The sequence below is a fragment of the Podarcis bocagei genome (assembly GCF_964188305.1).
Source record: "Podarcis bocagei genome assembly, chromosome: 11".
Classification (NCBI taxonomy): Eukaryota; Metazoa; Chordata; class Lepidosauria; order Squamata; family Lacertidae; genus Podarcis; species Podarcis bocagei.
In genome coordinates, this window is record NC_138136.1 from 30,051,416 (window position 1) to 30,066,033 (window position 14,618).

At 41.4% G+C, this 14,618-nt stretch overlaps 1 protein-coding gene across 2 annotated transcripts in view; it reads right to left on the reverse strand.

Annotated features, from left to right (window-relative positions):
* Positions 1–3,270: 3,270 nt before the first annotated feature.
* The window catches only part of ADGRV1 (adhesion G protein-coupled receptor V1), a 246,448-nt gene continuing 235,100 nt past the window's right edge, over positions 3,271–14,618 (reverse strand). For both annotated transcript variants that reach the window (XM_081212310.1, XM_081212311.1), the window contains 2 exons: positions 10,646–10,823; positions 3,271–3,724 (listed from right to left, as the gene is read on the reverse strand). In XM_081212310.1, coding sequence (XP_081068436.1) covers positions 3,606–3,724; positions 10,646–10,823 — 297 coding nt within the window. In that variant the 3' untranslated portion in view covers positions 3,271–3,605. The remainder of the gene's footprint in view (positions 3,725–10,645; positions 10,824–14,618) is intronic.

Here is a 14,618-nt window from a genome sequence, read left to right on the forward strand (position 1 = left end):
GCTCAGCAGATCACAAGCAGTGCCGTACTATTCTAGAAGAATAGACCTTATTGTTTGTGTCTGAGGGTGAGTGAAGGAGTTCTCCAGTGTCTGACTTTTGTTGTTGCTCCTGGCATGTGTGAATGATACTTAAATATTTTAAGTACATACCCCTCAACCATCCTGATTTGAGCAGGACACCCCAGAATTACAGAAGCCACCCTGGCTTCTGATTGGATCCCAAAATGTCCTATTTTGATTCTTACGGCTTACGGCAGAGTGCCAGACCAAAATACACTTGTTTTTTTCGTCTTCTGTGAGTCACTTGGCTTCTGCGAGAACTTGGGACCAAAAAACGAGTGTCCCAAATTTGATCAGGGGGATGTTGGAGGGAATGTAAGTAGCTGTTTCTAACTGTTGTCAACTTGAAGCTTTCAGGGACAGGATTAGCGTCAAATAAAAGGTCATAAAAGCACAATTTCTCAAAAGTAAGCTACCTGGAGCTCAATGGAACTTACTAGGTTGATTTGCACATCATCATAAGCCAAACAATGGTTTATTGAGGTCATGCTGACTCCTGGAGAGAAGCCCACCCCATTTTGCTCCTCCTGGGTCCTTTTGGTTCAGCACAGCAGCCAAAGTTTGGCTTAGTGTGTGATCCAAACATGGGATCTTGGTTAAGCAGTCTCTCCTCCTTAATCACAATGCAAATAATCATATTATTCCTCAAAGTGCTAGATAAAAGCAATATATATTGAGCATTTATTATTACCATTCCAGCCTGCAATTTGCAGCTTCAGCCAGAATTGTTTACAACAGAATGCCAAATGTGTGGACTGTCCTGTCCTAAATGGCAAAAGAGATAATGATAAATGCTTCCAGACAGCTTTTGGAGAGTGTCTTCAATGTGTGTTTACTTCTTAAAAACACCAGGCCACTATGATAATATTCCATTTTTTACAAAGAAAAGCTTTGTGGTAGCTTTTCTGCTTTCCATATTTGTGGAATGACTCAATACTGATTATTAGAGAAATTCTATAGTTTCTTATTTAAATATTGTTCATGTATCAAATTTTGTGTTTACCATGGAAAGTATATAATCTTTAGAGAAAATAAAAAAATTCCTTCCAGTAGCACCTTAAAGACCAACTAAGTTAGTTCTTGGTATGAGCTTTCGTGTGCATGCACACTTCTTCAGATACACTGAAACAGAAGTTGCCAGATCCTTCTATATAGAGAGAAGGTGGGGAGGGGTATTACTCAGAAGGGTGGTGGGAATGGGAGATTGGCAGATAGCTGAGATGAGCCTGTTGACGACTCTTAACGACTGCAATAGGTCTTACAGGATGCTTTGTAGTCTTTAGAGAGAATAATTACAAATTAGCAGGCGCTATAACCACAGCAAGTGGTTGTGGTAGTTATGTTGAAACTTTCAACTTGTGGCAAATTTTCTTGTTACGGTGACACTGCAGAATTCTGAAACGTTGTTTTCATAACAATTGTATATCAGCAACTCGTATTCATAGCACTGTGGAGTTGGAATGGTCCAAAACACACAAGCATGACATTCATCCAACAGTGCACCTGTCCTCACTACACAGATCAATGTACGTAATAGAGGTTACAATGAGCCAGAAGCAGAGAGTAGGTGTACTGTCAGAAAGTGTTTACAGGACAAATAACTTGCAATGTCACATATTATTTAGATACTGAGCGCTTGGAGATTGTAAACAAAGCACTAACCCAGCACTTAGTGACCTTGACTGCTCCTTCGTTATCTTGGTTCATCTTCGTCCTGCAATACCAAGAACTTTGAAAGTTCTTCTTCTTTCTTCTTTCTCTGACCCACTAAGAAGATTCTTTACGTAACCATCTAAGCCACATCAGTGCTCAACTCATGGCTCTCCTCGCGCCTTTCTCAAGGCATTTAGAGAGAGACAAGATTAATAGAGATGTCCAGATGGTAACCAAACTGCAGTGTACATCTAATAAACTTGCTAAACAAATTATTTGTATCATTTGCTCCCAAGTGGTGGAGGAGAATCGCATTACAGTGGTACCTCGGTTGTCAAACTTAATCCATTCCAGTAGTCCGTTCCTGGAACCATTCAGAAACCAAGGCTTCCTGCACTCAGTCGGAAGCCATGTCTGATGTTTGGCTTCTAAAAAACGTTCACAAACCGAAACACGTACTTCCGGGTTTGCGGCGTTCGGGAGCCAATTTGTATGGGAGCCAAGCCGTTTGACAACCAAGGTATTACTGTACACTTCCATACCTGATCAGTGTGCTAAGTTATAGCTGATAAATGCTCTTTATAGTCATTTTCTTCAGACATTTGCTTTTGGAAATAATGAATGCATGTTGGGTGATGGTGCGGCAAGCTCCAACCCTGATCTATTTATGTTCGTTAGAGAATCTGAAAAGAATACTTGAAAGAGGCTCTCAGCCATAATGAATATGGATTGGTCGAGGGGGTCAGGTATGTTGCCCTCCCCCTAGGTGTGTGTGTTATCTCTAGAATTGCTTGAAATGGGCTCTGTATTCTTCTCAGTTGCAAGCTATTCAAAGCTGAACTGAGTCATACCTGAAAACTCTGATGTTAAACAATAATTAAAAGAAAACAAGTAAAAGAAAACAGCCCATACATCAGGGGGTTGCCAACTTTTTGGGGCCAGTGGACAATGTGGAATTTGCAGAAAGTGCTGTGGGTACCAATCAGAAAATAGTGGCTGTGAGGGCATAGAGTAACAGAATGGTGGCTGTAGAGGATGTGGTATAACACAAAGTGGCTGCCACATCTAAAAAGGATCAGAAAAAGAGCCAGGAACATACAATGGTGCAGGCATGTCCAGCCATCAATGGAAAAAGGCACCTGCATCTGCCACTATAGTAACTACTCACAGGAAGAAGTTCTCTGGAATGGAAGGGAGGGTGTCCAGTCCTGGCATCCAAAGAAATGTGGGCATGTTTAAGTGTACAGAATGCCAATTGAGTGAAAATACAAATGCATTGTGGATTTTTAAGTGATAATTACTCAGACCTTTTGCAGACACTGCAGGGGATATTACTGGTGAGTGCCAGGCTGGCAACAGAAAGGTGTTTTCTAATAATCTGCAGGCAGATTCTTCAGGGTAAGATTATGTTTTACCTCCCTTGGGAGGAGAATAATACTCTTGTAGGGTAGAAAAAAGTAAAGCAGAACATACCCAAAAAAGAATCCATGGCATTAAAATAATCAGCGGCTCTACAAATGCAATAACTTTGGTAGACTGATCAGCCACACACACATGTCTCTATCAAATGGACTCTATTGATTTTTATTAGAACACCCATGCACATACAGGTTAGTTTTTTTAAAAAAAATTAGGCTACACTTGATGGAATATGTGCATCTAAATTAATGGGTTCAAACCCAAGCCAGGAGCTCAGCCCCTGTAAAAATTTACAGCCCTCCCTTTTACACACAACCACGAAAATCATTTCTGTTAATTGTCCATTTATAATTCACAGCATTCTAGTACACAGCTGTGTAGCAGTTGGGTCTGTTGGTTTGTTGGTTTAGTGCAAAAGAAAAAAAAATAGTTACAAAAACATGGAGATTGGAATAATAAAAATGACGTAGGAACTAGAGATGAGTGTCCGCTATGGGTATTCTTCTAAGCTCTACAATCTGGGAACTAACCATCGTGCCTCCGTCCTGGCTGCCGGGGCAGGACTCGGTGTCACTGATGTTGAGGCCTGCACCTGAAAGGAAGAGAAAGGATGATAACATTTGGGAGGCTCGGACATTAAAAAAGGGCAGTATATCCAGCAGAGAGCAAACCTGCTCTGTTCTTTTATTATTCTGCTACAAATATAGCTTCTCTTGGTCTGAATTTTTGTGCAAAAGAAAGAAGAGACCTCAAAGCTGTGCTAGAAACAATTTACAGCCCAGCGTATTTCTGTCTTGTATATTTCAACATGTGCATCCCAGCTCCTCCAGGGTCAGCTAAAGCAGGGGCAGATTTAGGGCTGTGCAAGCAATGTGCATGCTCTGGGTGCTGAGCTGAAGGGGTGCCCAATCAAAGCAAGGCTCTGGGCTTTGGGAAGGTAGATCAGGCTCTGACGGAGTCCCAGAGTCGTCCTGTCTCCTTCCCAAGCCTTTTTAGCACTTTCCCAGCTGTGGGAAGAAGGTGACAGGGCTCTTGGTCCCTGACAGAGCCCTTGCACCTCTTTCTCAAAGCCGGGTGCATCCTTGCCTGCCTTTGGGAAAGCAGTGTGAGGACAGGGGGAGGGGCACCAAATGTTGGCCTTGCACAGGGCACCATAATACCCAAGTCCACCACTGGCTAAAGCAATATATATGGTTTGCTGCTGTGGCAGGCAAGAATCTTATGCTGACCACTGATGAGATGAATTCAGTGGTTTCTGAAGGTCCCGTCAACTCAAAACACTGTGGGCCATTAATAAATTAAATGCTTCTTGTGTACCCTTGCAGTCTTTTCTTTCCTTCTTCCCCATCCCTCCCTCTCCTTGGATTTTTGTTTGTATAAACTGCAATTATAGATAGCAGAAAGTTCTTTGGCCTTGCATATATAACTCTGTACAGCTGCAGTATTGCCTCTGTGAAGTTTTTAGGACTTGTGCTGATGGTGTATGTGAATGTACACAAACAGAATACCCATGTCCTTGAAAACACAAAACAGAGGTGAAGTGACAGAATCCTAAAACGGTGCTTGATTGAAGTATAAATTTAAACTAGTTTATAACTGGATTAACTAGCATGGCTTGCCACTAAGAGCCCTGTGGACTGCAGCTTTGTGAAGATATTTCAAAACTGTTTGTTAGGGCCATAACCCCTTTGCAAGACTTCAATTCCCAGGGTTCCTTAACAGATAAGCAAAGATGAAAATAATACATGTTTGTGGTGGAAAATCCTCTCACTAGTTTCTCTTGTTGCAAGGTGTTAGTAGCCCAGAAAATCCTACAAGGGAAATTCCACTGCTTCTCCTAGCTTGGCAAATATTATTTTTGTTTAAGGGTTTGATTTTGAGGTGGAAAAACAGCACTCTTCTGTTTATTTCCTTGTGCAGCCTGGGATCTTTGTTCCTCCCTCTTGCTGAATCTTCTTGGAGCCCTCTAGCCTTTAAAGGGCAGGTCACGCATAATGTGCAGGCAACCCTCCCAATGTGAAAGGGGTTTAAGTTCCTCCAGTTGTTCGTACTGCTTCGTCCAAAACTCCTCACCCTCTCTGCCCTAATGGACTTTTGTTCCTGCAAGGAAAACACCTGAATGAAGAACAGGACCTCAGTGTGTGAACAATGCCAATAGGGATTTCCCAGATGGCAATAACATTTCTTGACAAAGCTTGGCCCAGGCTAGCAGTAGCTGAAGGATTCCTTCCACCAGCATTACATCAAGATGAGGATTGGTTTGCTAGGTTCATGCCTCTAGGAAGTTTCTCTACAGGGAGGGCAAGACCCATTAGGATGATGGTGGACGCAGCTTCAACAGCGCTTGAATTCTTCATGAATGACAACAACCAAAAGCAGGTGGAACAACTCGGCTTCCTCTCTTCACTGTTTCTTCTGCAAGTGGCACAGACAGATTACTGCTGCCTAGGTGAACACTCTGTGCTCTGGTGTCAGGAAAAGCAAATACAGCTTTTAAAAAATTGCCCAACCCCTATCTGGGCATTTCAAGACTTGCAATCCATATTTATTCAGAAGTGTGTGCAAGCATAATTAAACATGGTAATGCTAAAAGAGATTAATGCCAGGCATTACTTTCCAGCAAAACCAGTTACAAATGACCAAGGGCTACAGAGGTACGATGGACTGGGCAGCATCATTCCTGCTGCAAATCCACTGTCTTCAAAGGTGTAGTCCTTGCAATAAATCTGGCTCGCTGAGTCTGCCAATGTGATGCTTTCAGGATACCAAGTGTTACCAGGTTTTCATTTAGAAAACAATTTGTGAAATGCAAATCAGATGGGAGACTTGCAGGGATTTCATTCCAAACAGGTCTTTCTGCTGCCCAGCAATACTCATCTCTCCTTTTTTCTCCAGGAATGACCAAGTGACTCTTCAAAGAAAAATATTTTAGGAGCAGAGGAGACATGGGAGGTGATGAAGAGGCTCTGAGAGAGTGAATGGCTGGTTTCCAAAAGCAGATACAACTGTGCTGCTCCAGAGGGGATAACTTGAACCAACCTTCAAATGACAAGAAGGGCGATTCTGACTAAACCTTAGGAAGAACTTTCTGAGGGCAACAGTGGAATGGACTCCATCAGAAGGTGGTGGACTCTTCTTCGGTGGAGGTTTTTAAACAGGTCGGGTGGCCATCTGTCAAGGATACTTTGGCTGTGATTCCTGCATTGCAGGGGGTTACACTAGGTGACCTTTTAGGCTCCCTTCCAACTCTACAATTCTATGATTCTATGACTAAGCCACTACATGGAATCAGTTGGAGGAAAACGATGAGCCTTGAAACAAGATAGATGAAAAAGTTTTATAGAGGTAATAATAATAATAATAATAATAATAATAATAATAATAATAATAATAATAAATTATTATTTATTATTTATACCCTGCCCATTCCCCAGCCACTCTGGGCAGCTTCCCAAAAAAATATTAAAATACTATAATACATCAAACATTAAAAGCTTCCCTAAACAGGGCTGCCTTCAGATGTCTTCTAAAAGTCTGGTAGTTGTTGTTCTCTTTAACATCTGGTGGGGGGGCATTCCACAGGGAGGGCGCCACTACTGAGAAGGCCCTCTGCCTGGTTCCCTGTAACTTGGGGAAACACCCAGACGTATATGCAGGATCATAAGATGAGGGGATTGTGCTCTCTGGGGTAGAAAACAGTGGAGTGTTCAGACATCTTGGAGAAAGGCAACTCTTAAATCAAGCCTTCTTGTAAATAACCACCATTTCTGTAAAGTTATATTTTGGGGTGCTCCAGAAGCCTGTTGACCTCAGATTCCATGGCATTTTTGCCTCTCAGATGCTGCCTTTTCACTTTCTTTTTAAATGGAAGAGCTCAGTTCAGAGAAATGAAATGAATTGGTATCTAAAATAAGGCTACAGAAAAGGTCACAGTGGGACTAATATGCTATAGCTAGCTGCTTTTGGAGTCAAGAAGGAAAAGGCATTTCAGTAAGATGACAAAGAACATCTACTGCAGTAAAAGGCTGTTTTGACAAGAAGGCTTACACAGTTTGAGGGACCCAGAGCTGCCAGATAATCTGTTAAAGAAAAGTATAGGAACTTTATGTAGAACCATAGTTGAACTCCTGATTGAAGTTTATTAAAAAGTAACTTCCTTTATACACAGGGTGTTTCTGAAGTGTCCTACTATGAAATTTCCAGAATTAACTGCTGCTAGCCACCACCAAAAAGCACAGCCCAAGGCCAAATGGAATAGCCTGGTATGGCTCATTTTATACCACAGTGCTAAGCATGCTTATGATGTGCTTAAATATCATACTGCAATTGCTACATCTGCAGGATCTGAACCTTTAACATGTTTAGGGTGTCCCTTTATTTTATGTATTTTTTAAATCCCAATATTTAAAAACTAGTTCTTAAAAATAATAGTAACAACATTGTGTTGGAACACAAACAGGTCATCAAACAGCGAAGCACCAACCTAAAATATTTCAATGCACAGCTGCTAAGAAAACTATTACAGAAGGCTAAGAGTTCAATGCGACCAATTTGTTATCAGATTAAAGCACATTAGTCCTCACAGGGCTATTTCATGATTTAATACTGGGGAAAGTAGATTCCTTGGCCTGCGTGTTTCCAACAATAATTATGAGGTTTGTGCTTCATATTCCCTTGCTAATTTTGTTAGTCCAGTTTCTTTATCAGCTCTGCCCATCTTGCAGTACCAAAACGGAAACTCTGGGATCGGAAGCTTACTTTGCTTCCTGCTTTGAACTTGAGTGCTAATCAAAAATGCACTGAGTTTATCATGGTCCCTCACTTGAAAAAGTTTGTGAGACCAGCTCAAGGAGTATGAAAGAGGTGGTTGCAGAGATCTACACAATCTTATTAGATTATCAATTTAGGGAGGGCTCAAACAACTGTGAGAAGCTGATATTCAGGGGACTATTTTTCTCTTTCTTTTTTCTGTGTGATAACCATTTTATTTCTGATGGAGAATGGACAGCTTTGTGACGTGCATCCCCCTTTAAGCCTATATCCATTAAAATGAAGGAATCCGTGTTAAAATCTGTGCATCAATGGCACTGGACATCTGTAAGACCTCATTATATTAATAATTCCTTATCACCCATTTGTTGAAGAAGATGTCAAAATCTTGGTGCATGGTTCCCTCTCTGGTGGGAGATTCCAGAAGCACAGACATTTTGGAATGTAGTTATTATAATCCTTAGTGATCTCCTTCACAGAGACATTGAAATAAATCCTTATTTAGAAGGTGCAACAAGGATCTCCCTTGTAAGAATCTGACAAAACACCTCCTTGTGGCAGCATGCATGGAGCTGGGCTTACATTGGAAAGACGCGGGCTGATGTACCGTCCACCAGTGGTATGACAGGGCATAGAACTTGACTTTGACTGATAAACTTACATAAAGCTGTAGAGTGAAGACTGGAGAAATAATAATTGATTTATATTTATTTCTTTTATTAACTATAACACGGAGGGACCTAGATGGAACTCATACATCTTTTCGGCTGCTATTATTTTTTGTCTTATACATATCTTATACATATCATGTCTTATACATATCACGACTGTATTTTGCATTGTACCTGGTGACTAATATCCATTATTTGTATTGTTTCATGTTATTTGTAATAACCAATAACACACACACACACACACACATATAACCAATAACACACACATATAAATATAAATAGGGAGAGTGCTTCATTAGCAGACCCAACAAGGTGCCTGCAGTGGCAACTGCTGCCTGAATGGATCAATAAGCTAATTCCAATACTCAATATACTCTGGCTATTCAGCATTAGATCTCACCTTGCTCTTTCCACATCTTTCATGTTGTGCCCAACATCATTTATAAGTTACTAGCATCACATGCATTCTCTAGCCTTATTCATATATCACTTGTGTGTTGGGGGGTGTACCATGGAATCAAGAGTTGGGCTGTACTTTTAGTTGACTCTGACATCCCAATCATGTGGAGTCCCTTACTCATGAGCAGGAGCTTGCACATTGGGGTTTCTTTACTGACAACCACAAGCCACATTCAGTTGTGGGATGAAGTTGCAGGCAGGCCTAAAAGTGCAGTCCTGCTCCTGGTTCAATGCAGCATTGTCCTATACAGTTGACCCTCCGGATACGAACTTAATTTGTTCCAGGGATCCATACATATCCCAAAAAGTCCACAACATGAGGTGCCACTTCTGCGCATGCATGCAGCGCGATAGAGGGCTTCTGTGCATGTGCGCGCGGCAAAACCCAGAAGTATACACTTCCGGGTTTGCAATGTTCGCAACCCGAAAGTTACGTCACCCAAAGGTAAAGTAACCTGAGGGTCCACTGTACGTGAGTCACATAGGAATAAAGCTTTTGTACGCATGTCTTAATCCCAGCTTATTCAATAGGCAGTATAGAAACTGCTTTTCTTTTAATTTTTGAGGGTCTACTAGCACCTCCTTGTAGGTGCCCTTGACAAGGTGTTGAGCAGGACTCCTCCTCCTCAGATGTGAACACTTTGGGACCAACAATGATTTTTAGCTGATATGACTGACTGACCTATACATACACGTATTTGCTCTTGCCTACATTCAGGTGGAGAAGGTAATGTGCAAACTGGAAGTACCGTGCTAAATGAAATTGCCACAATCACATTCACAACAGCCCTTTTGGAGTTGGCATGACTTGAATCAATGGCAAGCAATTGTGAGGTCTTCTTTAGCAGTCTATGTGCCTCCTGGGTATCCAAGCAGCCCCACCACCTCCTTCCTTGGTGTCACTCTCACTCATTCTGACTGCTCCTGGTCCATCCTCTCTCTCTTTCTCTTCCTGCCTGTAGCCACCCCCTGTGCATCACTTTTGGATCCCACTAAGATTTAACTGACTTGGACTGTTTCATGGCCTCCTTCAGCTGTGACCTCATGCTTCTTAACTGCTCCTCTCACTTTTTGTAGGAGCTGCCTAGATCCTGTAAGCTTTGAACTGTCTGTCCGGAATTGGCCCACATGATTGATCTTCTGCTTCAAATATTTATTCCCCTTGATGGTGTTTTGGTTCCTGTATAACTTCTTCCACACAAATGCAAACAACAATGAACCTGAGGGCATTAGTGCAGGAAATTTGGGGGCACTGCTATAAGAACCATTGCCTTAAGAACACAAGTTATTTCACACATGCTAAAGTTTACCTTGAGCACTTGAGAAAATCCATTAAACATTCCAGACTAGCTTAGTGTCCTGACTCTTGTAGAATGAAAACAAAAAAGCTTAATGCTTTTTCATTCAATTTGTTTTTAAGGTCTTTAAAATAATCTGCATATTAACTTTAGCACAGAAAATAAGCATTTGTGCTAAAACATTTTTCCCCACTACAATTTGATTTGCCAGACATAATGCATTAGCAAAGAGCACACTTGATCTTTAGAAAAACCAGTTGCATTCCAAAGCATAACATGTGGGCTTCTGAAAAGAAGAGAGATTGCACTTACCTGCTTTTAAAGCAAATATTAGATCATCGAACTCTTGTGATTCTTCATCAGCCACTAAGGAGCCGCTGCTAAACCCTCCCGGAGTTGCGTAGGCACTGCCATTCTGTGGGCTCTGTTTAAAGGCAGCACTGGCCTGGCTGCCTGGCCTTAGAGATGCCCTCTCCCAGTCTGCAGGCATCTTTGGGAAACATTGAGAAAGAGGCAGAGGATTACTCTCTGCATTATAATTTGCAGGCGTCCCTCAATCTTCTAGTGATATGACTAGAGCAGGGATAGGGAACTTACATTGGATAATTAAAACATTCCTTTTAAGGATGATTTTTAGGTCATTAATGGTTGTGGCCTTACTGAAGTTGTTTTATTTTTAAAATGAAGCTAACTAAATGATTTTTGATAGATTGCAATTTTTATTTCCTCTCTGATATTTTAGTGGTTTTTAATGGACTATGGTCATTTAAAATACTTTGGACAGGATCACTAACAAACCCTATCAGCAGAAGTCCTGTGCAGGGGCTTCTGAAATGGGGATTTCTTACTTTCCTCCCCACTGATACCATGCCCCCCCCAAGTTGGTTTTGAGAGGGTCAGGAGAAGGCCCACCCCCATCCACAGCTCACAGGTGGAGGAGAGACTGTTCCATCTGGTAAGCTGATATGAAACCTCTGGAACAGCAAAATGTTCAATTCCACCCTTTACAATTTTCTGTGTGTGTATGCTTACTATTACTAGCTGCCTTGAGCACACTAAGCCCAGGTATGCATAAATGTTTTAGTGAAAAAGAAACCCAACTTTTGTCCAAGCTACTATTACTACTAATACTACTAGACAGACAGTGTTGAACAGCAGTTAGGTTTGGACTTGGCTATCTGAAGTTCAAATCCCTGCTGAAATGTGAAGCTAACTCAAAGCCAACCAAAACATTATCTTTGATTGAACTGCCTGTTGCAGAAAAAATGCAGGTTTGTACCTGTCCACACACACACACACCCTCCAATGGGGCTTACAACATAGGAAAAGGATTAACCCTCTGCCCCTATTTATCCCTGCTTTTAAATTTTTAATTTTTTTTTAAAAAAATAGGCAAGAGGCCAGCTGTGTAACTTGTAGTTTGACGCTGAGCAGTTTAAGCAAGCCACTATCCCTCAAAATTGGTTGTGACAATAAAACTCCATGCTGAGGAAGGTCAGGATGCAAGCAGAATGAACATTCATCATTTTATATGGCAATTTCAATTAAGAAGTGCTCCTGAATTCCAACATTGCTTTTAGGCGCCCAGCTGACGGATGATGTCAGCAACACATTACCTTACCTTTAGCTAATTCAATAGCTGGGACCATTTTTAGAGACTAAGGACTTATTACAATGCAGTCCAAACCCAAGATGTGCCAAGGTGAGTTTGGATTTCGTGGATCTTGGGCTTTCCCAGATGAGCCAGGGCTCAGCCAGCCTGATGGCTGTGTTACTTTCTCCCCCTGCTTAGCTGTGGCTCCACCGGCTCAGATGGTAGAAATTAACAGAGTTTAACTTAATCCAGAATATGTCCCCCCAAGGGGGTATTCCAGGAGCATGGAGGAACAGGACAAGGACAGACATAAACCTATTCCAAATCCTGTATAGCTTGCTTATGTGATCTAGGGCCCAAGCCGGAAAACGTGAGCACACACTCATCTGCCAGCTCAGTAGCCCCTCCCAGAGGCTCCTGGAAGGAGTTTGAAATAAGGGTAACTTATGCCAGTGCAAATTCTGCTAGCCTAAATTCTGCTGGCTTCTTAAGATTGAGGGTTGCTGCATTGGTTATAATGCTGCAATAACTTCTTCACTTCGCTGCAGGTAGATGGCCTTTCAAAATCCTCCACCCAGTCTGTGAGCAGATAAATTGGAGGGACCTTTTCACCACATTTCTTGTGAGGGTAAGTGAAATTCTCCAATAGTTTCTTGAAGGTGGAACTCTCAATCAGTAGTGGAGCTGACTTCTTTCTCTTTTTCCTAAGGTGTCTCTCTCTCTGATTCTCTTTTGCTGCTGCAAGAAACCCAGCTGTCATTTTGCATTCAGAAATTCCCTAAACCCAGGGACATTCTGGGGCATTACAGAAGGTAGCAGCAGCCACTACATACAAAATAATATTACCCCCCCAGAGGGCTTTATTTTCTAGAATGGAAAAAGAAATCTGAGAAATATCAGAAAAAATGTCTTTGAGAAAAAGTGGCATTTTGATTGGCTACTGTAATGTGGCACTGGCTCTGAAAATTCTCCAGAAAAAACAACTTTGAAATGCAGAATTGGAGCTAGAAGTCATGTGCATGGCAATATCATCATATATATTTTTTAACCTGTACAATTTGCCAGTGTCTTTTCCAAGTTAAATTCAAGGTGCTGCTGTAGACTGTCAGAGCTCTAAACGGCCTGCATTCAGGCTATCTTAGGGAGTGTCTTCTTCTGTTTCTCCTTCTCTCATGTCTTGTAAGTTAAGATCAAGCAGAGTCATTGCTCCAGGTGATACCACTGTCAGCATGACCTTATCCTCTCTAAGATAATGGTGGCGCCAGTATTACGGAATTCCCATCGCCCCTGGAGAAATCCAACAGGCCTGCTCCACGGGAGTTTTTAGCTGACTAGTAGAAAAATCCTTGCTGCTTCATCAGACTTTCACTAATCTGTGTGCCCAGTTATTGTACTACTGTTGTCAAGGGTAGTACTATTAGTTTCCTTTTGTACTGTGTTCATTTATATTCTATTTTATGGTTGTAAGTTGCTTTAAATTGTTTCCAACATTGTGTTTTGATGCTGTAACCTGTCCTGAGACATTAGCATGAATGATGGGCAATCAATCAATCAATCAATCAATGAAATTGTTCCAGTCCACTTTTTCTTCTTTCTTTCTTTCTTTCTTTCTTTCTTTCTTTCTTTCTTTCTTTCTTTCTTTCTTTCTTTCTTTCTTTTTTGAGAACCTTTCTTTGATGAAAACATTCCATAAACATATAACTTTAAATAAAGCTCACTTTGGACATGGTTACCGTCATGTTATATGTACAGCTTATAATCTGTATTTGATGTGCAGTGCTGTATATTAATTTCTCCACTACTAAATTAAGTGAGTGTGCTGTATTTGTGGATGTATGATATCTTTGATAATGAAAAATGTTTATTATTATATGCAAAAAAGTATAGTATTATTAGTGTACTGCCCAAGCTTTCTATCGCTGCTATTGTGCCAGCGGGGTGAGTTTGTATTTTTGCATGTTGCATGAAATGTTAATGCTTCACTAGATTTCCCCCTCCTCATGGTATAATGTATTTATGAGTATGTTTTTAAATGTCAGTTGCTTGGAGACCTTTTAGATAATAAATAAATAGGCAGCACAGTTGCACATGCAACCCCCTGCTCCCATCAACCCATGTTTCCACGAGAAAGCTCCACATGTTGAACATAAAGGTGTGACAACTTCTTTCTCGAGTTGGGAAGTTCAGAAAAGTGCAAGTGGGGAGAAGACATTGGGAGTGGGGCCAGCGCATGCACCCTTACACACTGCCACACACACATCTCTGGCATGTGTTGCTCAGGTGTCCAATTAGGGCTTAAACGAGGCTGCAATCCTATATTCACTTACCTATATTCACTTACCACTTACTCATCAAACTCAGCAGGTCTTGCTTCTGAACATGTAAAGAATCCCACTGCAAATAAAGTGCTTTGCAATTTTCAACATGTGTGCCCTTGCACCAACTTCAGGTAGGGAACTGAGACAGAGAGTTTCTAAATCTCTCAAGCCTATGCAATGAATCTGAGGCACAGAACTGAACGCAGATTTCTGAGAGCCACTAAACTGTATCTGCTAGGTCACACAAGCTCATATTTGCATTTCAGGGTTTCTTGATACATTTACTTAGTGGGTGGTGTTCTGCTAATGAGTTGCATCATCAAACACTTTCTGTGCCAACTTTTAAACGCCTGCTGAAAGCTCTTCTGTTCTG